At 34.6% G+C, this 23,721-nt stretch overlaps 5 protein-coding genes across 5 annotated transcripts; 1 reads left to right on the top strand and 4 right to left on the bottom strand.

The window, feature by feature from the left end:
• Window positions 1–2,280: 2,280 nt before the first annotated feature.
• LOC138325477 (uncharacterized) lies at window positions 2,281–4,101 on the bottom strand. Its single transcript, XM_069271161.1, has 3 exons — window positions 3,744–4,101; window positions 3,168–3,293; window positions 2,281–2,750 (listed from the first exon to the last, which is right to left on the bottom strand). The coding sequence occupies exons 1-3, from the start codon at window positions 3,835–3,837 to the stop codon at window positions 2,404–2,406; spliced, it is 567 nt and encodes a 188-aa protein (XP_069127262.1). The 5' UTR covers window positions 3,838–4,101; the 3' UTR covers window positions 2,281–2,403.
• Window positions 4,102–5,588: 1,487 nt separating this feature from the next.
• Window positions 5,589–7,682, bottom strand: LOC138325476 (complement C1q-like protein 4). Its single transcript, XM_069271160.1, has 3 exons — window positions 7,445–7,682; window positions 6,633–6,755; window positions 5,589–6,316 (listed from the first exon to the last, which is right to left on the bottom strand). The coding sequence occupies exons 1-3, from the start codon at window positions 7,536–7,538 to the stop codon at window positions 5,892–5,894; spliced, it is 642 nt and encodes a 213-aa protein (XP_069127261.1). The 5' UTR covers window positions 7,539–7,682; the 3' UTR covers window positions 5,589–5,891.
• Window positions 7,683–11,687: 4,005 nt separating this feature from the next.
• LOC138325474 (uncharacterized) lies at window positions 11,688–14,112 on the bottom strand. The gene is made up of 3 exons (XM_069271158.1): window positions 13,894–14,112; window positions 13,272–13,394; window positions 11,688–12,133 (listed from the first exon to the last, which is right to left on the bottom strand). Exons 1-3 carry the CDS (start codon window positions 14,087–14,089, stop codon window positions 11,712–11,714), a joined length of 741 nt encoding a protein of 246 aa, XP_069127259.1. The 5' UTR covers window positions 14,090–14,112; the 3' UTR covers window positions 11,688–11,711.
• A 1,978-nt stretch (window positions 14,113–16,090) lies between these two features.
• On the bottom strand, window positions 16,091–18,391 carry LOC138325468 (caprin-2-like). Its single transcript, XM_069271150.1, has 4 exons — window positions 18,232–18,391; window positions 17,422–17,550; window positions 16,845–17,068; window positions 16,091–16,318 (listed from the first exon to the last, which is right to left on the bottom strand). The coding sequence occupies exons 1-4, from the start codon at window positions 18,305–18,307 to the stop codon at window positions 16,130–16,132; spliced, it is 618 nt and encodes a 205-aa protein (XP_069127251.1). The 5' UTR covers window positions 18,308–18,391; the 3' UTR covers window positions 16,091–16,129.
• LOC138325469 (complement C1q-like protein 4) lies at window positions 18,392–20,864 on the top strand. Its single transcript, XM_069271151.1, has 4 exons — window positions 18,392–18,546; window positions 18,966–19,082; window positions 19,838–19,997; window positions 20,555–20,864. The coding sequence occupies exons 1-4, from the start codon at window positions 18,465–18,467 to the stop codon at window positions 20,811–20,813; spliced, it is 618 nt and encodes a 205-aa protein (XP_069127252.1). The 5' UTR covers window positions 18,392–18,464; the 3' UTR covers window positions 20,814–20,864.
• Window positions 20,865–23,721: the final 2,857 nt, after the last annotated feature.

The following is a 23,721-nucleotide window of genomic DNA, read 5'->3' as shown; positions in this document are numbered from 1 at the left end:
ATTGATAGAGGAATACTAGGTTTACCGCATATACAGTCAGTGGATCTACGCGTTTATGTAATGGTGTGGTAACGGATTTGTCATAGAAGGCGCCGGTTTTAATTCGATGGCATATTGCATCAGTCGGCATCAGGTAATACCAGACATGTAGAAAAGGTAAGTATTAAAAACCGCGCCCTCTGCAATAAAGTATTCAGGAAAAAAATGTGAGTGATAAGAAGTTATGCAAAGAAATAATTGATAATCAGTACCCGGATGTTTAGCATTCCAACAACAACAGCAATAGCAACAACAAAAAATATATACAAAAAGAAACATAAATGGAAAGATATGAAGACATTTTTGCACCATAGAGTGATTAAGGTAAGTAATATTATTGTACATTCAACTTTAGCAAGGACATTTTTTAATCAATTTGATAATATCAATCATATTTATTTAGTACTTATACAACATGGTACGGCAACTGGATGCAACACTCTAATGACGCTGCCAGAACTCAGCGTACTTGACGATTATTGGTTTCAACTCCCTTCCAATGTCCGTAGAGAGTTGAAACAGGATTCAATAAGAATTCTATATGAGGTAAGTGACTACATTCAGTGTCGTAGATAGAATTTCACCCTACCTGTCATTCACTGGCAAGCGAGACACCATTTTGGACAGTTGTGTGGACATGTCCATAGGGTACAAGATCACTCTCGCGTCGGATAGAGACTTTTTCAAGTTATGAACATTGAAATTAATTTGAAATAATCAAATAATATAATTTGATGATTAACACAGTATTAATTTATGTAGTAGCTGGGAGTACTATAACGGCGTTTTATCTAAAGAAAAAATGGCAATGGGTTTATTACTTTGCATAATACACACAGAAAGGTATCAATGCTGGGTTTATTCGTTGGTGTATTAAGTAAATCTGTTTTAATGCCATGCAATTTACTGTACAAATATAAACAATGTAAGTGGACAATAAACTTAACAATCTGATGGGAAAATTTATCCTTGATGTTGTTTTGTTAAATATTAATTACATTTGGTTTCATCTTTTATACCTCTGAATATGCTGTTGCTATATCTTAGCGCAGAATTTGCATCTATATTATAATTATTGTCTAAAAAGAACTGAATTAACATCAGGAGTGGCATTCACTATAATTTTTCAGAACGGAATGACTACTTTCCTCTCCTAGCTTGTTAGTTGATACCTTGTACCTGCTTCATTAAAAGTGGTGTCATACTGAATTTCGGAGAACAGAAAAAGCAAGGTTATTTTAGTTTGCATGGCTATACCTTTATACTGCTAGGTTGGTAGATCAATATGTCCTTTTGATAGTTCTGCGTCTATCATATGGAAATTAACTACATAATGTAACAATTTTTCAATTATCGTCACATGTCGTTCTTGTATGAAAAAAAAAAAAAAAAACATGCAGCAAGCTCTATCATAATAAATCCTTTTTTTAAAACTTGAATTGTCTTATTAATTGGTATACTGAAATTTTGTTTCAAACATCTCGACCTTTTAAAGATCAAATTACTTTTTGTCGTTAGTTCTTTAAGGCAATCTGTTTATAAGTGAAGAAGTATCTTTTCTGAATTACGTTTGTAGATTCTCCATTGTACTGGGTCAATCAACCAAATGTTTTAAATGTTCAAGTTTCATGCTCAGCATTAATACAAGGTTGGTTCACTCAGTAAAAAGAATCATTGACTATACCAGATGCAGTTAAGGGACTGGAAACTATAGGCGACATCCGTCATTTCATAATGTCACGAACGATGGCAAAATGCATTGCCATTTGATTTTCAACACAGCAGCAAGAGACTGAAAGCTGGACAGTGACATTTATCTGTTAGAGGACGGGTTAATCAATGGAGATAGCCTCTCTGCCATTCTGCTTCTGGCTTCGTTTTGTGGTTTCGTCCGCATCCCCAAACAAGAACTGATGGTTGATACATAGAGCCATGACGACAAGACGACAAAGAGCAGATCTAGATGCAATGGGATCGATTCAGCTATCAGATAATAGGTGTGAATTGAACAGAAGGGACAGAAATAATGAGGCCTTGAAATGGAATTTTAATGCTCTAGATATGTCTACCTGTTTGGGGAAATGTTGTATTTGAAACTATTCATATATAGCAGACCGGTAGATTCTAGTCTTCTTGTTTGATTCCGATACAGCTTTAAAGGAAATTCCAATTTCAAGGATAATAATTTTATGGAAATAATATTGCTGTTAATATAAAGACAGAACAAAATTAAAAGGAATCTTCAAATATGACGATATTTTTTTATTGAATGATGTTTACAATGCAGCAATAAGATGGCCGGAAAAGGTTGCCCATTCGTAATGGGTTGAAATTCTCCCCGAATCATGAGTACCGTGTAGATGTCTAACCCAAACCTTGTCTCCGGCGGGCAGCACATTCAATGACCAGCACCTGCGACGCTTGGTCATATCCTTTTGTGTTGCCATGGAGACGCGCCAATAGGTGGTCGTTCTTTACCAGCCCGCAATCAATGATGGCTCTGGCTGCTGACGGGATGGTGGTGGCGAACTGGTACAGACCGTTGACAGGACAGGTAAACTTCCCATGGGCCTCGTTATATCCCCCGCCTTGATTTGTGATCACAAAATCAAACTTCACTGGTTGAACCTTTGTGACATGATCCGCACCAGAACTGGAATTTGTCAGGCGCACGTAGAAACCGATTTGATTGTGATGTGACGCACGTCTATCTGAACGAACGAAATCATATATCATCGATGAAATTAGTGCGGAGATTCTGTCATGTACTGATAATAATTCAATGTTTTCTGGAATATTAAATAACTTTCCATTTTTTTTATATTTTTTTGTCAGATTATTTTTCAATGTTATAATTGACACGACAATATATAACCGTATGCCACCTATCAGGTGTACCGAAAAATCATCGTTATCGTCTATAAATATATGTGGATCGGGCCGCAGACAAGACATTATTAAAAAATGGTCCTCGTGATTTTTCAGGAACAGCTTAGTCGTTTTTTCCATCATTTCCGTTATAAAGAGAGCAAATTATGGTATATTTCAACATGTTACTGAGTTTCATATCTGTTATGTCCAACTTGTTAGATGTTACATAATTTTTTAAATATGTTTCATAAACATACTTATCGACATAATTTCTTTGTGGTACTGTTTCATCTTTTCGTCCATGTTGTCTTCTGTTGTTTTCAGCTCCTCTCCATTTGCAACTGCTATCGCATCGACAGTAGACGCCAATGACTCCAATGCGTCTGAAAGTAAATAAAAGGAATAGCAAGAATAAATGGTCACGTGAAATTCTATGACTTATATTCTAAAAGTCTAATATAAACTCTGGTTTGAACGACGGTCTCATCTTCTCGTATTCTTTATTATCGATTTAATCCAAGACCTATTTCACTCTTATCAATACGATACTAGACTTACTACAACTCAGTATATGTTTTGTACAATGCAGAGAGTTTGTCAAATTATCTTTGTAAGCAAACCATACTGTTAACTGACGAAATCAAGCAGCTCTGTGAGACATGATGATATTGCTAACAGATGATAAAAGTGCTAGAAGGAAAAAACTTGAGTTATGAAACATGGCCGAGTAAATGCATGATTATATTGACAATTCCTAACAAAAAATATATTCAACACAATTGTAATGTTCAAACCTCTGAAAACTTTTCAATTTTGTTGGATTTCATACACACCGAGCCGATGTTCAATTTCATCAGATGCAATGCCATGTCCATAGCAGGAGAAAAGGAGGGAGGAGAACAAACCAAAGAAAAGTTGTACTTTCATATTTCCAGACGTCAGATTTCTTCCCTCACCTTCCGACCTTGTCTATGAAATCAATAGAAGGTGATAAGAACTAGTGTCTTTGTTAACGTTATCACCGCAGGCAAAGGTCGGCAAACGAATCTTTTTGATATATTATAGTAGCCCGTTTACAAAATTACCTATTTCAAAGATACTTACACACAAGCAGGTGTGCAACAAATCAGAAATGAAAATTCATCAGCCATTCGACAAATGAAATGCAGGTTTCCAAGGCCATTTCCATAGCAATTTTAATATTTTCAAAAAAATTGTTTTTGAAATAGATTTTTACCACAAAACCTGTAGAGATTTAGACTAAACAGCATTATGATATTAACCGTGCAAAATTGCGTTTCTGTATCATCTGGTTCGCCTATGTCAGTACGTTGTTTATGATAAAATATAGATGGTTCATAAACATTTCTTCCTGTGTCATCCAGATGTACAAGTTCACATCAAAAGAGCCGTATAACGTTACACTGTGGTTGGTTCTGTGGCTATGGAGTTGGACGTCGCTCTCTCTAGTCTTTAAAGAATTATTTAGTAGTTCTGTTTTTGGTTAAGATTTTGTCCATTGAGCTGCCTTCAGTTTTTCTATGAGATAGTCCAGGGGTTAGAGATCGTAAGTGATCGGAACCCCTGGTGTATCGAGGATGTACATATGTATAAGTCTAATCAACCGGATGTGTCATGCAGTGCAGTATTATATATAATACTAAACATACAGCTATATATGTAATTGTCTTATCTCTCTGCTCTTGATTTTTACACTGTATTATCAACAGACCGATATAGCCCAACTTTGTATATGGTTATCTGTTGTTTTACATGGCCTTCTTATAGACTTCATGCACTGTATTTATTCCTAGCGTATTATTGATTCAAAATGCACCGTCCTAGCGCTAGCTCATTTGGCATTTCCGTAGCTGAAATATCCACAGGAAATATGTGTTTTTAGTGTTTTGAACTGGAACATGTGAATATTTTCAAATAATTGAGATATGTATTTTGAAACTTAGTAAGGTTGAAGAGATCTGTACAATTTGAATATCAAACACTCGTTGGTTTTGCTATTAACTGTTGAGGAAGAAATCCGTTTTATTCATAAATAGTTAGTAATGGAAACGACTAGGAAATCAAAGTGATGCGATGTGTCGACTCTTTCATATCACAGAAATATCACATAAAACAAGGAGTACATGTATAATATATATGAGTAGATACTTCGGCTATTGGTATATAAAACAAAATTCTTCCTCAAGAGTTTAGAATAACGAGCGTTTGATTTCAAAGTTATGGAGAAAATATAGAGATCTCTCTGACCATAACATACTACAAAACACATGTTTCAATTTTTTGGAAATATTCGTTTCTTAAGTGTACTACCAAGCATGGAATCGACCAATCGAAATCAAAGTGACGCTGTAGTGTCTGAAGTGATAGAGCGGTTTTGCTATTTGTTGTGTGTGTGCAATTTTTTAACCAAAAATGCTATCGTTTCGCCGTTCCAGCTTCTTCATGTCAGAAGTGTCAGAAGCAAGCTATATCATATTTGTGGTCTGTTCATTTACAGCTTTGAGTTTGACATAATCATTTTGTCGGAATCCGTTCTACGCAGCTTTGGGGTTGCGTTGCCTAAAACAATATTGTTTTGTACCTACTATAGATCTGCGATTGTAAAAATGAAATTACTGTTAGTACATTGTAACTGTTCAAAAGAGTTACTATGGATACAGATTTCAAACCATAATTTATTATGTATATATTTAACATCTATACCCCGAAAAAAAGTGCACATGAATATTTTATATTATATTATGTTGATATGCCATCAAAACAGATAACCCATCGCTACCAAGGAAAGTTTGCAAACTTTTATCATCACAGATGTCTTTGGCGTTACTGTGATAACTTCAAAAGATGTCACTATGTTTACTATAGTATAGATCTCTAACCATAAATATATCTCTGAAATACCTTGCAAAATTTGTATAATTGTTAATGACCGAATAACATAATATTCAACAAAAAAATTATTAAAGAGTAGTTATCAGATGACCGCTGAACGACGAAGTGTCTTGGTAATCGGAGACGATACCAGAGTCATGGCCGCCATTGACATGACGAATCCAGATTTTCTGGCCGGCGGAACATTCGAGAACCAATACCTGCGACGCCTGGTCAAATCCAGGACGGTTGGCATGGAGACGACCAACATGGGTACCGTCCATCACCATTTCGCAGTCGACGAAACCGCGCGATATTGACGAGATAGTTGTGGCGAACTGATATAGGCCATGTTGTGGACATGTGAATTTACCATTGGCGGCATTGTAGGCTCCACCCTGATTCGTGCGTACGTGGTTGAAGATAAGCGCCTGTTGGTTGTGAAGATGGCTACCCGCAGCACGTAAGTGTAGCTGTGTGTCAAAACCGATAACTGGATCAGTTGCCCGTCGTACTGGAAATGAACAATAAAAGAAAGATATTTTAACCTGAAAGTTAGATATGATAGGACACAATCACTGGATTACAATTATTGACTTTGTAGTTGATTCAGAATATGGGTTTTAACAAGTATTATTCGAGTGACGAGCCCTGAAACTTTGTGAAGAAGGAATAAGGCGGTGCCTTCAACAAAGTAGCAATGTTATCTTAATGTGAATTCCTGGATGATATCTTTTGCTACAAAAAGTGTTATTTTACCAAAACCGTTTGAGATTTATAATGCTGTGTTGTATTGAATTTTTGAATATTTTACACTGAATCTTACTTACACTTGACCTTTTCCTGTGTTGCTCCGTGTTGTAGCCTGTGAAGTCGTTGATCGATTTTGCCCAACTGATCTATATTGGTATCCACGGTAGTTTCTACCTTCGCTGCTAATTCCTCCAGCCAACCTAAAGATACAAAAAGATCATTGGATTGTAATGTTTAAATGTTATATCTGTTTGAAATTGTTCATATTATAAGTGTTTTACCTATTACCTTGTCTTCGTCGAAGCCGATTATGTCTTAACAGTGTAATAAATCACTACCAACTCCTACAAAATTAATTCCATTCCAAAAGGCTTCTTAAACGTTTATCGGTCGACACCGTTTTTGTTCTAAGTATCGGATTTGACTTAAGTTTTCAACACACTTTATATTAAAATTGACAAACAGGTATTTAAAGCAAAGCTGAAAGAAACGATTAATGTTGCTATACATTGTACATATAAAATACTGTTTTGTGTAACTATAATTTTAGGATTAACTTCATATATCTTTTAAGTAGTGTTATGGAGATATAGCATCAGATTGTACTTTTAATGAACTGCGAAGCGGTTTATGTGGAGAATACACTTTGAATTATGTGATATCGCCCCATAACAAGAAAAAAATTATCAATGTTAGTTCTTGTAATGCAATCTAATCCCGCGAAATTTCAAATTTCTGGAGGGACTTTTTTCTGTGAAATCACTGAGCCTATTTCAGTCAATCAGAGATGGCGTTGCACAAGGCGATGTCTTGTTATGTTATAAGATGATAACAAAAAGCCAATAGAAAGAAAACTCGTTACAAGGAAAACTAAATTATGACTTCTTACCAAGACGGTGCTCAACATTATCAGCTATGATCAGATTTCCACTGCCGAGGATGAACAACATCCAAACCCCAATATTCGTCACGGAGACCGCCATATTGGTAGTTGGTGTATTTTACATGTAGTTTCACTATCCAGTTATCTTATCTCGGTTAGAGATTGTTGTCGCCTTAATTCAATGTACTAGGTAGAACCACTTGACGAATGTATAGCCTTAATCCTACGCACACCAGGAACTGCACATAAGACATTTTGTAGCAATTTTATCATTTAGCTGCACCTTTGTATGTATCTGATATGTGCATCTATGACTTGTTCACGATGCTAAGGGGGCGTCATCAGAAAGTGCTGTAGGTCAACAAGTTTTGAACAAATTAATAATGCTACAATGGAAACACAATTTTTATTTCTATTTTGCTAAGAAATTAATATTTGATGTTCAAAATCCAATTTCCTTCCATATCAATAGATCGTTTTTATCATTGCCATTTTCGCCTTTACAAGAAAAAAGCGCAAAAAGTTAAGGGGGAGGGGGAGCAAAATTATGTTTTAGCTAATTTGTATCCCCCAAGTTGTGATACACATGCACATGGTTATAAAATCACAAATTAGTTGCTATTGTCATCACCTAGCCAATCATCACCGCCATTCCATTCATGCATCATTCGTTATACACTGTATATTAACTAGCTGGTATCTTTCTTTCCACCCACATATCAACCTACGTTCATCATAAAATACAATCAAATAACTTTTATTATTATCAAGGACAATTGGGAAACTTATCAAACTGCATGCACACATTCCAAACCATTCACCCCACAAAGAAAGAAAAGTGAAGAGAAAGAAAGAAAAAAGCGACATGTCTCATGATGAAAGTATAAGTCGAAAATACGAATGTGTAAAACAAAAAGATCAGTAATTCTTCTTGAAAAATCTATAAAACAATAAACAGCTAAACAAACAGGTAGTTCCCCCATTTTTCCAAATTCTCTAATATTTTTCCTTTGCTTTTAACCTTGACAAATGTATTTAAGAATATCAAAAACGAAGCTTTCTCGTGTTATAATGACAAGAGGAACTAACAGCCGCCACCATAGTTTTTCATATATTTTTAAATGCCAGCTTTAGAGCATGTTTTAATAATGGCATTTGTATAAAAATGCTAAACAAATAATTTCTACCCCTTTTGTCTCAAGTACGGAGGTAAATATCAACCTTGAAGAAGCATACCTTTCATTTAATGCATTATAAATCATGTTGTTTTAATGATGATTACGACTTGAAAGTCCTGCCTAACGTTGATGTCAATGTGATCGTTAAGTCAACAAAACAAGGTGTTACAGTGTATATGTACTTAAGGTTATAATTTTCTTCTCCCTTTTTTGTATTATCTGTTACTATACAGTTGTTAAATGTCAAAATATGTCAAGCATATCAATAAAGATGTTATAAAGAAAACCCCACGGGTCTTTATACAAGGTCAAAGATTGAAGAAATTGACCGCAGGGTATCCTTAAATATGAAAATTGTTAATTAAGTAAGTGGTCTTTATTTAAACATTGGTTGTCGTATTTTTGACATGCATTGGTGTGTAACATACTTTTGGTGTTATAGCATATCCAGTGGTGCGCGTTAGGACTTTGGCCTTCCTTTGTCCGACTATTCAATTTAAGATACTTTTTATCGCATAACTACAACAATTTTGTCAGTTGTAGTATTCCTATGTGCTTCTGAGATATTGAAGACATGAAACCTCATCTTTTTATGCCCTTTTGATACAAAACAATTAATCAGCTAGTCTTCTTAAATTGCAATTAAAGTTTGTGCCTTTAATTATACAGTATAGGTTCGAGATATATATATCGGAACACTAGATCTAGGCCACCTTTTGCAGAGTTATGCCGCTTTGTTACAAAACATGAAGGACAGAGGGGTTTGCATACGTCGGCCTCCTGGACAACAATTATAATTTCTGAGTCATAATAAAAATAGAGAGTATGGAGATATAGCATCAGATTGTACTTTTAATGAACTGCGAAGCGGTTTATGTGGAGAATACACTTTGAATTATGTGATATCGCCCCATAACAAGAAAAAAATTATCAATGTTAGTTCTTGTAATGCAATCTAATCCCGCGAAATTTCAAATTTCTGGAGGGACTTTTTTCTGTGAAATCACTGAGCCTATTTCAGTCAATCAGAGATGGCGTTGCACAAGGCGATGTCTTGTTATGTTATAAGATGATAACAAAAAGCCAATAGAAAGAAAACTCGTTACAAGGAAAACTAAATTATGACTTCTTACCAAGACGGTGCTCAACATTATCAGCTATGATCAGATTTCCACTGCCGAGGATGAACAACATCCAAACCCCAATATTCGTCACGGAGACCGCCATATTGGTAGTTGGTGTATTTTACATGTAGTTTCACTATCCAGTTATCTTATCTCGGTTAGAGATTGTTGTCGCCTTAATTCAATGTACTAGGTAGAACCACTTGACGAATGTATAGCCTTAATCCTACGCACACCAGGAACTGCACATAAGACATTTTGTAGCAATTTTATCATTTAGCTGCACCTTTGTATGTATCTGATATGTGCATCTATGACTTGTTCACGATGCTAAGGGGGCGTCATCAGAAAGTGCTGTAGGTCAACAAGTTTTGAACAAATTAATAATGCTACAATGGAAACACAATTTTTATTTCTATTTTGCTAAGAAATTAATATTTGATGTTCAAAATCCAATTTCCTTCCATATCAATAGATCGTTTTTATTATTGCCATTTTCGCCTTGACAAGAAAAGCGCCAAAAGTTAAGGGGGAAGGGGAGCAAAATTATGTTTTAGCTAATTTGTATCCCCCAAGTTTTGATACACATGTAAATGGTTATAAAATCACAAATTAGTTGCTATTGTCATCACCTAGCCAATCATCACCGACATTCCATTCATTAACTAGCTGGTATCTTTCTTTCCATCCACATAGCAACCTACGTTCATCATAAAATACAATCAAATAACTTGTATTATTATCAAAGACAATTGGGAAACTTATCAAACTGCACGCACTTCCAAACCATTCACCCCACAAAGAAAGAAAAGTGAAGAGAAAGAAAGAAAAAAGCGACATGTCTCATGATGAAAGTATAAGTCGAAAATACGAATGTGTAAAACAAAAAGATCAGTAATTCTTCTTGAAAAATCTATAAAACAATAAACAGCTAAACAAACAGGTAGTTCCCCCATTTTTCCAAATTCTCTAATATTTTTCCTTTGCTTTTAACCTTGACAAATGTATTTAAGAATATCAAAAACGAAGCTTTCTCGTGTTATAATGACAAGAGGAACTAACAGCCGCCACCATAGTTTTTCATATATTTTTAAATGCCAGCTTTAGAGCATGTTTTAATAATGGCATTTGTATAAAAATGCTAAACAAATAATTTCTACCCCTTTTGTCTCAAGTACGGAGGTAAATATCAACCTTGAAGAAGCATACCTTTCATTTAATGCATTATAAATCATGTTGTTTTAATGATGATTACGACTTGAAAGTCCTGCCTAACGTTGATGTCAATGTGATCGTTAAGTCAACAAAACAAGGCGTTACAGTGTATATGTCTTTAAGGTTATAATTTTCTTCTCCCTTTTTTTGTATCATCTGGCCCCGATTTCTCGAAACAAAATTGCAGACTTAAGTCAAAACTTACGTTTTTCTCCTTATGTAACTTATATTGCAATTTATGACTTAATTCAGTTTTTGACTTAAGTTTGTTTCGAGAAAGTTACTGCTGTTACTATACAGTTGTTAAATGTCAAAATATGTATACTGTCAAGCATATCAATAAAGATGTTATAAAGAAAATGCGCGTTAGGACTTTGGCCTTCCTTTGTCCGACTATTCAATTTAAGATACTTTTTATCGCATAACTACAACAATTTTGTCAGTTGTAGTATTCCTATGTGCTTCTGAGATATTGAAGACATGAAACCTCATCTTTTTATGCCCTTTTGATACAAAACAATTAATCAGCTAGTCTTCTTAAATTGCAATTAAAGTTTGTGCCTTTAATTATACAGTATAGGTTCGAGATATATATATCGGAACACTAGATCTAGGCCACCTTTTGCAGAGTTATGCCGCTTTGTTACAAAACATGAAGGACAGAGGGGTTTGCATACGTCGGCCTCCTGGACAACAATTATAATTTCTGAGTCATAATAAAAATAGAGAGTATTTTAGAGTAAGATAAGTTCTTTATTACAGTAAGGCTATAAGATGACCACTGAAACTAGCCATTTGTCTTTGGGTTGAGGAGAGAATGGCGTCGTCATTTGCACCACTCGTATGGCGGACCCACACCTGTTGTTCCGTTCTACATTCCAGGACTAAGACCTGAGATGCCTGATCAAACCCGTCGTGGTTAGCTCGGAGACGCCCAACCTGCACGTTGTCCATGACCATTTCACAGTCTACGGTGCCGTTCAGCTTGGAAGGAATTGTAGTGGCGAACTGGTAGAGGCCGTTCTGGGGACAGGTAAATCGGCCATTTGTGGGGTTATAGGCAGAGCCGTTGTTAGTTTCTACGTTCCAGAAGTGGATATCTTGTTGGTCACCAAGGTGGACGATTCTGTGTGGTAACCGGGCATCGAAACCAACGATGGGTTCAGCTACTCGTCTCACTGGTGATGAAATAATGATAAAACGTGAAAACGTTTGAAAATCTTGAAAATCTGTTCCGAAACCATTTTTTTTTTTACAAACAAAAATAACGTAGGAAGATCTTTATCGATGATATTGATTTCGTCACGATTTGATCAGTGAATTATTAGATAAAAAAATATCATATAATCCATTGAACCATCGCGGAAATATAAAATCGGTAAAATTTATTTATTTGCGTTTATGATTTATATTTTATGAATTAATTAGTAACTTGTTTTCAAAGGAAGGGTATCAATTGAAATATATGTGCTTATGTGTATGTAATATTCAAAACATCAGATAATATTGTGGGTTCATGTCAATATTAGGAATCAAAAGTCAAGAAACAAAAACTCGCAATTGTGTTGTTTGAGATAATATCAATTACATACGAACTTCTGCAGTAATATATTTGGATCGTTCTTACTGATCATATTACACATTATAGTGTAAAGAATGGGATTTGAATCAAGAACCCGATCATCAAGTACGATCCATTATAATATATCAGAGTTAATTCCCTTCTTTTCATTCCGTCCGCACTGACAAAGTAACAAAAGGAAGTAACTGTTATAAATCAGAATGGAAGAAATCCCATCTATATCCGTTCTATTACAATAACTTTAAATGACTCTTGTATTTCTATTTCCGTCGTCAGACCCACTGAATAACCCTGGTCAGTATCAAAGAAAGGGCCTGAGTATGCAAGACACCTTTACCTTAACCTTCAACGAAGTTCACAACCCATGCTTTACAGACAGACACTAGGCAGTTATTCTTTTCTTAATGGTGTTTTTTTTGTGTTTATTCAATGATGAAAATATCCATCCCATAACTTTCAATATTTGTCTTAATCCTAAAATATTTTTGAATAGCATACCATATGAAATTAATTGCAAAGTGTCTTAATACGAAATGTTATGTGTAGGTAGAATGAATCGCTACCCCTTGTGGATCATATGGATATGTTAGTATTCTGTGTTTCGAATCTATTGCAGATCGTAACAGAAAACTATTTTTTATCTGTTACAGAGACCGTTATTTACTTTTAAATAAAATGAACAAATATATCGATATAAGGAGTATGTAAACATCTACTTCATATACATCTCATACCCTTTTCTGTTTCCTGTCCGACGCCATCTTGAAGGTGATGAACTCTGGGGTTAAGCCTGCTCAACTGATGCGCGTGCGAGGCTACAGCAGACTCCACTGCTAATGCCAGTCTCTCTAGATTGGCTAGAAAAGGTGATACAGAAATGGCATAACATTTAGTTGTTTCGAATACACTGAATGTGCATTTCAAATTGAATCCATGGCCAATATACTATTAGATGACCCATAAAAGAAAGCTTTATTGAAATAATTTTAAAATGTTTCAGTCTATTTTGTAACACACGGCACAAAGTAGTGGAAACCCCTATAACAAAATATTATATGTGTGATTTAAATGGTATCATTTGTATCATCAGGAACTCGTGTAACTAGTCTTTTCCTGCAAATAAGTCAAATAATAATTTCATTTAAAATATTGCCAATATACCTCAATAAAAGAATATTTATATAACATTTAGATTTTGACCTGTCTGAGGAGGCCGCTCTCTCCAAACTAAAGATTATCAATAAAAAGAAATCTCAAAGAAATGAATGGACGTTTCATTCATTAAATGTGAAAAATAGACCTTTTATGTGATGCCATCTGCAATTAAAGCAGTGAACGTATTTATACTATATTTACCGATGCGAGTCTCCAAATCAATCGTTGCAGCCACTATTTGCCCATAACAAAGGACAACAAGCGCCAAGAGCGATACATGCTTCAAGAAGGTCGCCATGTTTGCCAATATAAGATTTCGCTTTGTATACGTTAGTTTCTTATCTATGCGTCTCGTCGTGCGCTGACTAAGAACCGTTTCTATGTCACTGTCTTTCATCTATGTCGGTCATTGTTATTTGTCCTTATTCTATGCCAGCTTGTGAGGTAATGACGTCGACCTTTGGATACATCAATAAAAATCCCAAATCTGTGTACCAGGTTTCTCGTTCGCGTGGGTGTATTGTCTTGAATTTCCGTGACATTTGGAGCCAGTGTTAGTACTCATATGTCACGGTCTTACGGAACAGACAGACTTCTCAAATTTACAAAGTCAGACACTGACACAACTTTTTTTAATTAATTCATTAGATACTTATTAAACTGAAACATCCTACCAACAAGTACTATGCCTTTAAATGCTTATCAAACATATTACATAATATTTGGTAATCTGCAGTGTGGAACAAAACAGTGAATATTTATCATTATCAATACGTAAAAAAATCATCAAAACGAATTTATCAATTACTGTAAATCAGCATTCTATCGTTTACCATTTAATTTACGTTCGCAAATTTTGCGATGAAAATAAAATTCGTGAAAGTTTATCTCAGCGAATAATATATATTCAAAATAAAATTATATTCAACTTTTATTTAACGATGCAAAATGTATATGAACTAAAAATATAACAGTTAGGCGAAACCAAAAAAGTGAACTAACGTACAAAAACTGATAAGGTTGATAAAGCATCTAAATTAGTTTTATAAAACCATATTACTATCTGAGAAAAAACAACACTCGTTTCGTAGAGTTAAGCATATAATACCTGCGTCAGATTACAACTATTTGTCTGAAGTGAGGACTTCAGTGATGACTATGGAACCAACAGCTGTATTTGTCATTTTGTGGTTCACGTTTGATTTTGAAAATTTGGATGACATTGAAATTTATTTGTCACGATCATTGTCACATATAATATATTTTGTTTCTTTTATTATATTTGTATCGTTGCTCTGAAATAAAATAATAATAACAGAAATATATCAGTTTTCTGTCTACCTGCGTACGTAAATATGGATCATGGTTTATTGTCCTATTGTCTTGAGTAAGACGATTCTACGTTTGACAGTAAGATGTTTCAATAAGAGAACCAGAATGAAAAAACGGACAGATGGCCTCATGATTGTTCACGTCTCAAAGAAAAATTGGCACGTGATCGCCTAAATGAAGGACAAGGTTTTAATAATTGTGTCACCGATAATGATTCTTACTCAAATGTGGCATTCACCTACGTGAAACACAATTCCAACCGGAATTCTTAATGCAATACAGGACCTCATGATATGCTATAGTTAAGGACACTTTGGCATTACTTCTGTTCCACATAGTTGAGAAAGTTCTTGAGAACATTGATAACTTTCCCTGACGATAGGTATATCAATGCAGTAAAAAAGTTCTTTAAAACTTAAAATATATATTTACTTATATTTATCAAGTGAAAAATAATAACCACTTTGTAAGATTCTCTCACCGAATTTAAGTGTCAACGAAAATTCAAGATAAACGAAAATTGAGGCCAACGAAATAAATGACTAAACAGTAATAATGGAACAGATCAGACATTTTGTTATTGGTTTTGACATGTGCTTATACTCTTTATATAAGTGTTGAGATAATAGCTGCAGCATATGTGAAGTTGACATTCATCTTTTGCATTTATTAAAAAAGGTATACATGCACATATCACATACTTTCTCATGAAATCATAATATTTGAAAACCCGATGTTGTAACCTTTTGTCAAAAGTTTTACTAGTCGAGTTATTCCGAAGTAATACACTTTCTGTTCGGTAGTTTGTGCTATTCATTACAATTATTCACTTTCTGTCGGATTTATTTGGATTTCCTCCACAGATATTGTAGCTTCTGTCATAGCGGACAACGCACTAGAAAGAACGATGACGTAGCAATTTATGTTGCTACGTCTCTAACTATGTGCATATATTTTGATGCATATATACGTAGCTTATTTGTACTGATTGCAGTTAGTTGTCTGAATCATTGGCTATTTATCCCAAGTAAATGTCAAAGAAAATAATGTATAACAGATGCATTCATTCTTTTTTCTGAATTTATTTCGTATGTTTAACATAAAATTATGACAAAGCAATAAGATGGCCAGAGAATGTACAGAATTCTCCTGGAAGTCCATGAGGAGATCCCTTAGCTTGCCTGACGAGGACTCTCTGGCCCTGCTTACACTGCACTACGGCCACTTGGGCACCCATGTCGTACTCGTAAAGAGTGGCGTGAACGTAAGCTATTTGTGTCGTGTCCATCATCATCTACAAAACAAAATAAATAATTGATGATTAAATGGGCTGGTATTTGTGGCTACAGAAAATTAGCGCATATGTTACGTATATTCATACTTCACAATTTCTGCAATCTGTTACATATAGCGAAAGAGGTACGTTTATTTTTTTCGGGATTCCATGGGACAATGATAATTGCAAATCTTTATTCTTCGTATCATTGAAAAGGCGATATACATTGTATTATATGAATTCTGATATATCTAGCAAGGATACGTAAAAAGCGCTATTGTTTCGACTGTTGTCAAAATTGTGAAACAATGGTCCACGAAAATAAAAATAACCAACTATATGTATATGGTAATCGGTGTTCTGAAGAGGCTATTTGGTGGGTTATCGATTTCCAATGCATACTGTAAATAAGCAGAATATTTTTCTACTCATTTTTAGTGACGAATGTGATACTTCAGAAATTATTTCACAAAAAAAATATTATTTTTTACACAAAAACTACAATATATCATTAAACTAAAAGCAAACGTGAAAGAACAGTTACCTCGAAATTGAGATTGTGTTGCTCCCCGGCTGAGACGATAGTGGTAGCGAACTCGTACAGGCCGTTGTAAGGGCATGTGAATATCCCAGTACTGTTGTCGTAACCATTGCCGACATTGACACTGGCATCCTCAAATACAATGGTTTGATGTAGGGCAATATGTGTGAGGTTGGCTTGTCGAGTAGACATAAAGGCTACCACGGGAGTCGCAGCTCTCCTGTTGACTGTAAAATAAAAACAAAAGTCTAAATGAATCTGTAATTAACATAAATGGCCACTCTTCAAATTAAACTTTTGTTTATATTAAATTATTCCACTTATCTCCAATATAATTTTATGTGATTTGAAATGTGTTTGAAGGTTTTGGGTTGTATTATTTGGCGATACGCAGACATTTTGTTACAGTATAATACGAATGTTTTGTCATAGCATGGGTCAGATAGAAGAATAAGGACGTTGGACGACGTAAATCTAAGTCATTCTCTCATAAATTAAGTGACGTTCAAGAGTTGTCAAAAGTACGCAATATGACTAAGTTGTGCAATTATGCAAATTATTCTTTTAAATGTATTGGTACCCGTTACAGCATTCTTTAGGACTTCCTCTGAGCGCTCTACATTCTTCAACTGTTGTCTCAGGCTCTCTATGACAGTGCTCTGTCGTAGTGTCTTTGTCACAACATTTTCAAGCTTCTGCTCCAAAGCGTCTGAAAAATAACAATTCATGGTTCACGCATATTATACGTATTATTGCACAATATATGTCATACAGATCGATAATGGTAGAAATGGTAAAAAGATATTTATAGCAAAACTCCAAAATTGTATTTTCTAAAGCAGTCAAGTACGTGTAAAGGGGTAAAGAGAAATAGAAATTGTTTATTGAGTGAATCGTGTCTCAGAAGTCGTAAGACATGATATGCATAATCACCTCAGATAGGTCTGGTAGAGCAAAGATACATTAATGTGTATAGGATATCGAATTTCATTCCAAGAAAATTGAAAGGGGTAAAATATCCAGTTACGTACACGGATACAAAAGGTCAAAAGGGTTCGGATCCCCATTTTCTTGAGTAAAAATATATCTCTGTATAAAACATAATTAAACCTACATCAAAATAAGTGTTTATTTGCGTATGCAATCGATAACAGTTTTCTTAATTGTGCATTTACAGACAGTGTCATGCAGGGAATTGTTTGGAATTGTTCGAGTTGAAATTACTAATAGAAGTGACACATAGTTTGTTACTTGGCTTTGATGTTGGGTATTATTGGGAAATTAAAAAGTATCTTTGCAGTTAACATTTCATTTTGCAAGAATCATATCAATGATATGAACGAATTATATCAAAATCTTAATAAAACAAATATGAAGTGGATGAACTTACCCACCCTGCGTTCGAAGGACTGACAGTGTCCTACAGTTCCCAGAACGAGTACGATGGCACAGACAATCAACTTCATTCTTCCAGCGGTCAGTTCAGATGTGACGAAGAACACAACTACGGCACAACACCAGATTGTAATGGGTTTGTCTTATCAACAGGGGAAAAGACGTGTTCTAGTTACTTATCATCCGTTCGTATAACTAACCCACAACACACTTGACACAGGTATCAACATGAAGGGTTTGCTGGCGTTCGGAGTTCTGGCTTTTCTGTCCACTGCTAGCAGCAGCCAATCGGATCTAATTCAGCGCCTGGGTAAGTAAACTTGTTTTCAAGAAAAAACATAAATCTTGTGGAACTTCAAATTTTTACAGGAAATTCATATGTCGTTTCTTGTTATTATTTTATGGTTTGAATTTCAATAGTGGTTCGTATCTGTGTAGTCCTTTCATATTATTTGATCACTGTGATATTTTTCTGGTAATAAGTACACAGGGTTTCCCATTATCTTTTATCTAGATATGAGGTTCATATTTAAAATATAGGATGATGAATAGTTGTTAACGTCCCCGGATGTAAAATGCCGCGATATAGTGCATATTTGGAACTTTTTTCCGTTGGCTTTTTTTCACGTATTACCTTTGTAGCCATTGATTCACACGAAAGGCTCTGATATGTAAAATGATGATTTTGATAAATTCCGCTATGATTAGTTAAGATGATCCACTTTTCAGACAACCTTGAAAATGATTGGCACCGCGCCGAAGCCCTTGTGGGGCAACAAGCACGTGAAATTGAATCATTGACTGCCGAACTCCGAAATAAGGAAATGTCTGTTCGTCAACATATTGGTAAGCTCTGTCATATTAACATCATTGTTTTCGTGGTAAAGTATATAGCAGTATTGCAAATGTGTTTTTGGAGTAATATCAATTATAAGTGGCGTTGTAAATATTGATTACGATAAAGATGACTTGTCTATGTGTGTATTTTATGCCTGAATTAATGACATTTTAATTGGTTTATACGGGGTTAATACCAATCCGGTAGCATCAGGTATTACCATAGATCTAAGGAATTTAAGGAATGTCTTAAGTTAAACTTCTCCATAGGAAACATTACAGATTTTTAATGAAGGCTCCTTAACTTAAGATTTTTACCTTAACTTACATTTTTGTGTATAATGCTTTTCTATGAGGAAATTTAGGGAATTCCTTAATGTTAAGGAATGTTCATTAAACTGGGCTCTAGAGTGTTAGATACGATGTCTGAGTTAACATAGAATTCATTTGTCATGGTAAAAGAGTAGTTTTGAAACCATAATACCATCAACATTCTTCGAATCAATTACAATATTTGAATTAATAGGTGAATACCCGGCATTATATTTTAATCTGTCTACAAAACTAAATAAATAACAGAAAAATTAGAAAATCATCACCATTTTGATAAGGTAAAATAAAGCAAAATAGTAATTTATGTCAAGTCATTGTCGTATTTTATTTCTATGCCTGAAATACCGTGGTATTGACTGATTTGATATCGCCTATATTAAACTGTTGATTTATTTTTTATTTATGAATTCTTTCTAACCATGTTTGTTTAGCAAGACGCCAGGCTTCTGATCAGAAATATGGATTCTCAGCCAGACTTAACCAAGATGTAGCTAGCCTAATGAATAACGAAGCCATCGTGTTTGACCAAGTACTGACCAATGTTGGACAGGCTTATGATCCTACTACCGGAATGTTTACCTGTCCCTTCAGGTAAGTTATGGATACATCGATATCGTTACCTGTCCTTACAGGTAAGTAATAGAACCATAATTACCTGTACATGTATCTCTCTTAATTTCGAAGTGAATTTATTAAGGTTCAACATTTATCCATTTTTTTTCGTAAATTCGTAGTTTGACCAATATGAATGTAGTTGGAACTTGAAACACGTTTACTTTAGTGTTGTGATTTTACATTTTCTTTATTGAAATGGACATCTGGAGAGAATTTCAGATGGCTACCATGAAATATACACGATATTCACTTTTCATAAGACAAATTTTATCAAAAAGAGGGACTTTCCTGTTAGGTAAAGTATGACCTCAATATGCCACTTCTCCCAAAAAAGAATACCAGTAATTGCATTGTCATTGGCTGATGATCAACATAACTCCAATTTTGTTTGTATGATTGAACTCATTCACCCCTGAAATTTCATAATGGACTGATCTAGTCTTTGAATTAAAAGAGCTTAAATGTATATTCAGGGACAGAAATGAATTTTAAACCAATTTTATGTAAACGCAACACTTACCTTCGTCCAACAGTGGTGTGTATGAGTTTGCCGCTACCATTGTCTCTAATGGCGCCCATAAGAACCTTGATGCCGAACTTGTGATGGCCGGCAAGAGACTAGCTCGACTCCATTCCACCGTTTACGGATTCGACCAGGGCACCCAGGTGGTCATCACTAAATGCCAAGAAGGTCAACATGTCTGGGTCCGCCATTTTGGCACGTCTGACACCCCCGAATTACCTGCAGGATACAGCGCATTTGCCGGACATCTTATCCACATCGACACCTAGATCTGATGGCGTTTATATTCAGTGATGCCAATAAAATTGTATTTTTGTTAACTTTTTTGTTTATTATTTTACTTCTTTTTTAACCAAAATTCTCATCGCGTGAAGAACAATTCGAAAGGATGACGACGAAAAAGGCAAAATCTCGTATCTCCCGTTATGCAAGAATAATCAATTCATAAGTTGGTTATACGACATCACGTGACAGTTAAATTATATTTGAATTCCACCTCAAACAATAATCTTTTATTACATTTTTACGGTGAAATATAAGGTTTTACGGTAAACATAAAAGCGATATACTTCACTCCAGTGACCTTTTGACCAATCGGAATGCAGTATTGACAGTTAATATATAATTTCGTTTGTTACCCCAGTAATTTGCGCCCAAAAATGACGACTTTTTTTGTTAAGAAATATGACATTATGCTCACAAAATACGAAGTAATAATCGCAAACAGAATGGTGGAATAACCTTTGGCGGAACTAGTAGTGATTGCCTTCTGAAAATAAAAACGAGAACAAAAAAAAAGGTAGTAAATAGAATATTCCTTGTTTCTTGGTGAATACGAGTGATATTTCAATAAAGATACTCGCGAAAAATATCAAAGTTTCCATACAAGATATAATCGTATAAGGTTTGGACGATAGAGTTAACATTTTTTGCCTCTAATATCATTAGCAATTAGTCTTCCGTATTTGGTCACTGTGTATGTGTACCTAATAATATTAGGTTAATGGAATGTGGTATTTGGCTTGTTATCATTCTTTGCGCCTTGCGTCATTATCAATACGATGATACTGGAGAAGCTCTGAGTCTTCGGGCAGGTGCATAGGGACATGGCACGATTTTCTAACCAAAAGTAAGTTTAAACATTACGATGCTCACTTACTTTTAAAAAACCGATACCGCTATGTTCATTTTTTCTTCGGAACGCTTCTCGATTTTACAGATAGGTGAATGGATTATGCAAATTATGTAGTATTGCGCAGGTCGGTAAAAAGTTATACGACGATCGACAAATATCACCAAACGATGGGTATAGGGTTTACAATTCCCCGCTGATTAATATCTTGACTTCATTATAGATATGCCGAAATGCTATTGCATATCATACGTTAGCGTTATCTATGACATTCTATTGTTGTAGATTCAACTACATGTATAGTGTATCATATGCAACTGTTTTTGCAACATTTGGTATTTCAATATTCGAGGGTCGTGGAATTTTCCACATTTTTTTCATAATAAACAGATTAAATGTTGTGAATAGTAAAGTACATTTGAGGTATATAAAAGTAATAGTTGTATACATGTTGTTCTTTGGATGGGGGGTCACGGTGGCCGAGTGGTCAAGATGCCAGTCTTTCTTATTATCTGTCAAATCTGAACACTCAATTATTTACAAAATCCTTTTGTGAATGTTTCGGGGTCTGAATTAAATGTAATTATGTGATATTGGTTTTTGACATAATTAGTCCAAGTTTCATTTTTATGTAAGAGAGGGGAGATTGTATATTCATTTGTTTCTATTTAACTTATCAGGTATATGTTTCTTTCAATCTATATTTTGACTAATCTTTGCTGCTGTATTGATTACTTTGTTTCAATTTCAATGGCGTGAAAGTGTGTGCATGTGAATATACTTACAAATAATTTACATGCAATATGTGTGCATTTTGCTTTGAATGTTTTAAATGTATGTTACAAATTCGTATGTATAAATTAATTCTTGAATAAAATATTTTTTTGAAAAAAAAATAAAATAAAAAGATGTCCTGACATATTACCACAAGCCCTCCAACTCTGGGATACGGGTTCGAATCCAATGTGGGGCATTTTACATGCAACTGTGCATTTTTGGATTTAATTGGGGACTCGCTTGGTGTGAATTCATGTTAAGATATTACAGCACAAAATCTTCCCTCGTCCATTTCATTTTCCCTTCTCTACATATTCTTATCTCCTTCTTGGCGAGTTCCACATTAACAAAATACAATAAATCAGAAAGAGTTTTCTCCCTTTAATAGACTATTTACTATAAACTAAAGTAAAGGGATTGGATTTCCCTATGCTTACTCTCACACGACTTTTTATTTACATATATTTACATGCAATATAATCGACATTTGAAAGTGATGTAATTATTCAATAGAAGTCGCATATACCATATCGACTCGATGTTTCCATTTTTAGAAACATCGAATCATGCCCAAATGTTGAGTTTTTTTCTGATTGACGTCCTGTAGCCATCTTTCTTCCTAAAATTAAATAATAATGTACTAATTATATAAAATCGGATAACTCTTTTAATTTTTGTCAAAGGATTTACATAACTAATATAGAAATTAAAAACCATTGATTCGGTCCACATGGTGTTATAATTCTCGGTTGAATAAAAAATAAAGACATCGGGCTACGTCCTCTGTTATTATTATTTAATTCTACCAATGCCTTATAACACCATAACACCAATTAAAGTTCATAATTGATAAATATGTACATGTATTTAACGACTTCCTCATTTCTTTAACTTGTTTATCCTCCCCTTAGTGATTTTAAGGGAAAATGTTAAACAGGATTGCAGTGTTCATTTAAAATGTATTGCAGTGTTCATTTAAAATGTATAGATGTATACTTATTTCAAGATTATGGGGTTTTTTTAAAGAAGAAAATCGCTACATCGTTGTTTATTATCAATTTCCATGTTAAATCTAGAGTCACATAAGTATATCGGCTTAGCAAGTTAACTACAGGATCTTTTGTATCGAAAACTGTAAACGTTTTTACTGTTCGCATATACATGTAATGTAACTATTCCAGTTACATTATTTGTTTTCGGACTACCGGGATTGCGAACTATATATTGGGCCTGGGTCACCGTCATGACGTCATTTCTGTAGATGACGT

The sequence above is a fragment of the Argopecten irradians genome, chromosome 6, assembly GCF_041381155.1.
Source record: "Argopecten irradians isolate NY chromosome 6, Ai_NY, whole genome shotgun sequence".
Lineage (NCBI taxonomy): Eukaryota > Metazoa > Mollusca > Bivalvia > Pectinida > Pectinidae > Argopecten > Argopecten irradians.
The sequence above is the reverse complement of the archived record's forward strand: the minus strand, read 5'-3'. Positions and strand labels throughout refer to the sequence as shown.

What these genes read in the sequence shown, in the direction of transcription:
- LOC138325477 (XM_069271161.1), bottom strand. Translation starts at nt 3,837, where the DNA reads ATGAAAGTACAACTTTTCTTTGGTTTGTTCTCCTCCCTCCTTTTCTCC. An exon ending in TGAAATTGAACATCGGCTCG is followed by an intron (nt 3,294 to 3,743) that starts GTGTGTATGAAA and finishes ATTTACTTTCAG; the next exon opens with ACGCATTGGAGTCATTGGCG. An exon ending in CAAAGAAATTATGTCGATAA is followed by an intron (nt 2,751 to 3,167) that starts GTATGTTTATGA and finishes TCGTTCGTTCAG; the next exon opens with ATAGACGTGCGTCACATCAC.
- LOC138325476 (XM_069271160.1), bottom strand. Translation starts at nt 7,538, where the DNA reads ATGGCGGTCTCCGTGACGAATATTGGGGTTTGGATGTTGTTCATCCTC. An exon ending in TAATGTTGAGCACCGTCTTG is followed by an intron (nt 6,756 to 7,444) that starts GTAAGAAGTCAT and finishes TTGTATCTTTAG; the next exon opens with GTTGGCTGGAGGAATTAGCA. An exon ending in AACACAGGAAAAGGTCAAGT is followed by an intron (nt 6,317 to 6,632) that starts GTAAGTAAGATT and finishes GTTCATTTCCAG; the next exon opens with TACGACGGGCAACTGATCCA.
- LOC138325474 (XM_069271158.1), bottom strand. Translation starts at nt 14,089, where the DNA reads ATGAAAGACAGTGACATAGAAACGGTTCTTAGTCAGCGCACGACGAGA. An exon ending in TGATTTGGAGACTCGCATCG is followed by an intron (nt 13,395 to 13,893) that starts GTAAATATAGTA and finishes CACCTTTTCTAG; the next exon opens with CCAATCTAGAGAGACTGGCA. An exon ending in CGGACAGGAAACAGAAAAGG is followed by an intron (nt 12,134 to 13,271) that starts GTATGAGATGTA and finishes TTTCATCACCAG; the next exon opens with TGAGACGAGTAGCTGAACCC.
- LOC138325468 (XM_069271150.1), bottom strand. Translation starts at nt 18,307, where the DNA reads ATGAAGTTGATTGTCTGTGCCATCGTACTCGTTCTGGGAACTGTAGGA. An exon ending in GTCCTTCGAACGCAGGGTGG is followed by an intron (nt 17,551 to 18,231) that starts GTAAGTTCATCC and finishes GTTATTTTTCAG; the next exon opens with ACGCTTTGGAGCAGAAGCTT. An exon ending in CCTAAAGAATGCTGTAACGG is followed by an intron (nt 17,069 to 17,421) that starts GTACCAATACAT and finishes TTTATTTTACAG; the next exon opens with TCAACAGGAGAGCTGCGACT.
- LOC138325469 (XM_069271151.1), top strand. Translation starts at nt 18,465, where the DNA reads ATGAAGGGTTTGCTGGCGTTCGGAGTTCTGGCTTTTCTGTCCACTGCT. An exon ending in GTCTGTTCGTCAACATATTG is followed by an intron (nt 19,083 to 19,837) that starts GTAAGCTCTGTC and finishes ATGTTTGTTTAG; the next exon opens with CAAGACGCCAGGCTTCTGAT. An exon ending in ATGTTTACCTGTCCCTTCAG is followed by an intron (nt 19,998 to 20,554) that starts GTAAGTTATGGA and finishes TTCGTCCAACAG; the next exon opens with TGGTGTGTATGAGTTTGCCG.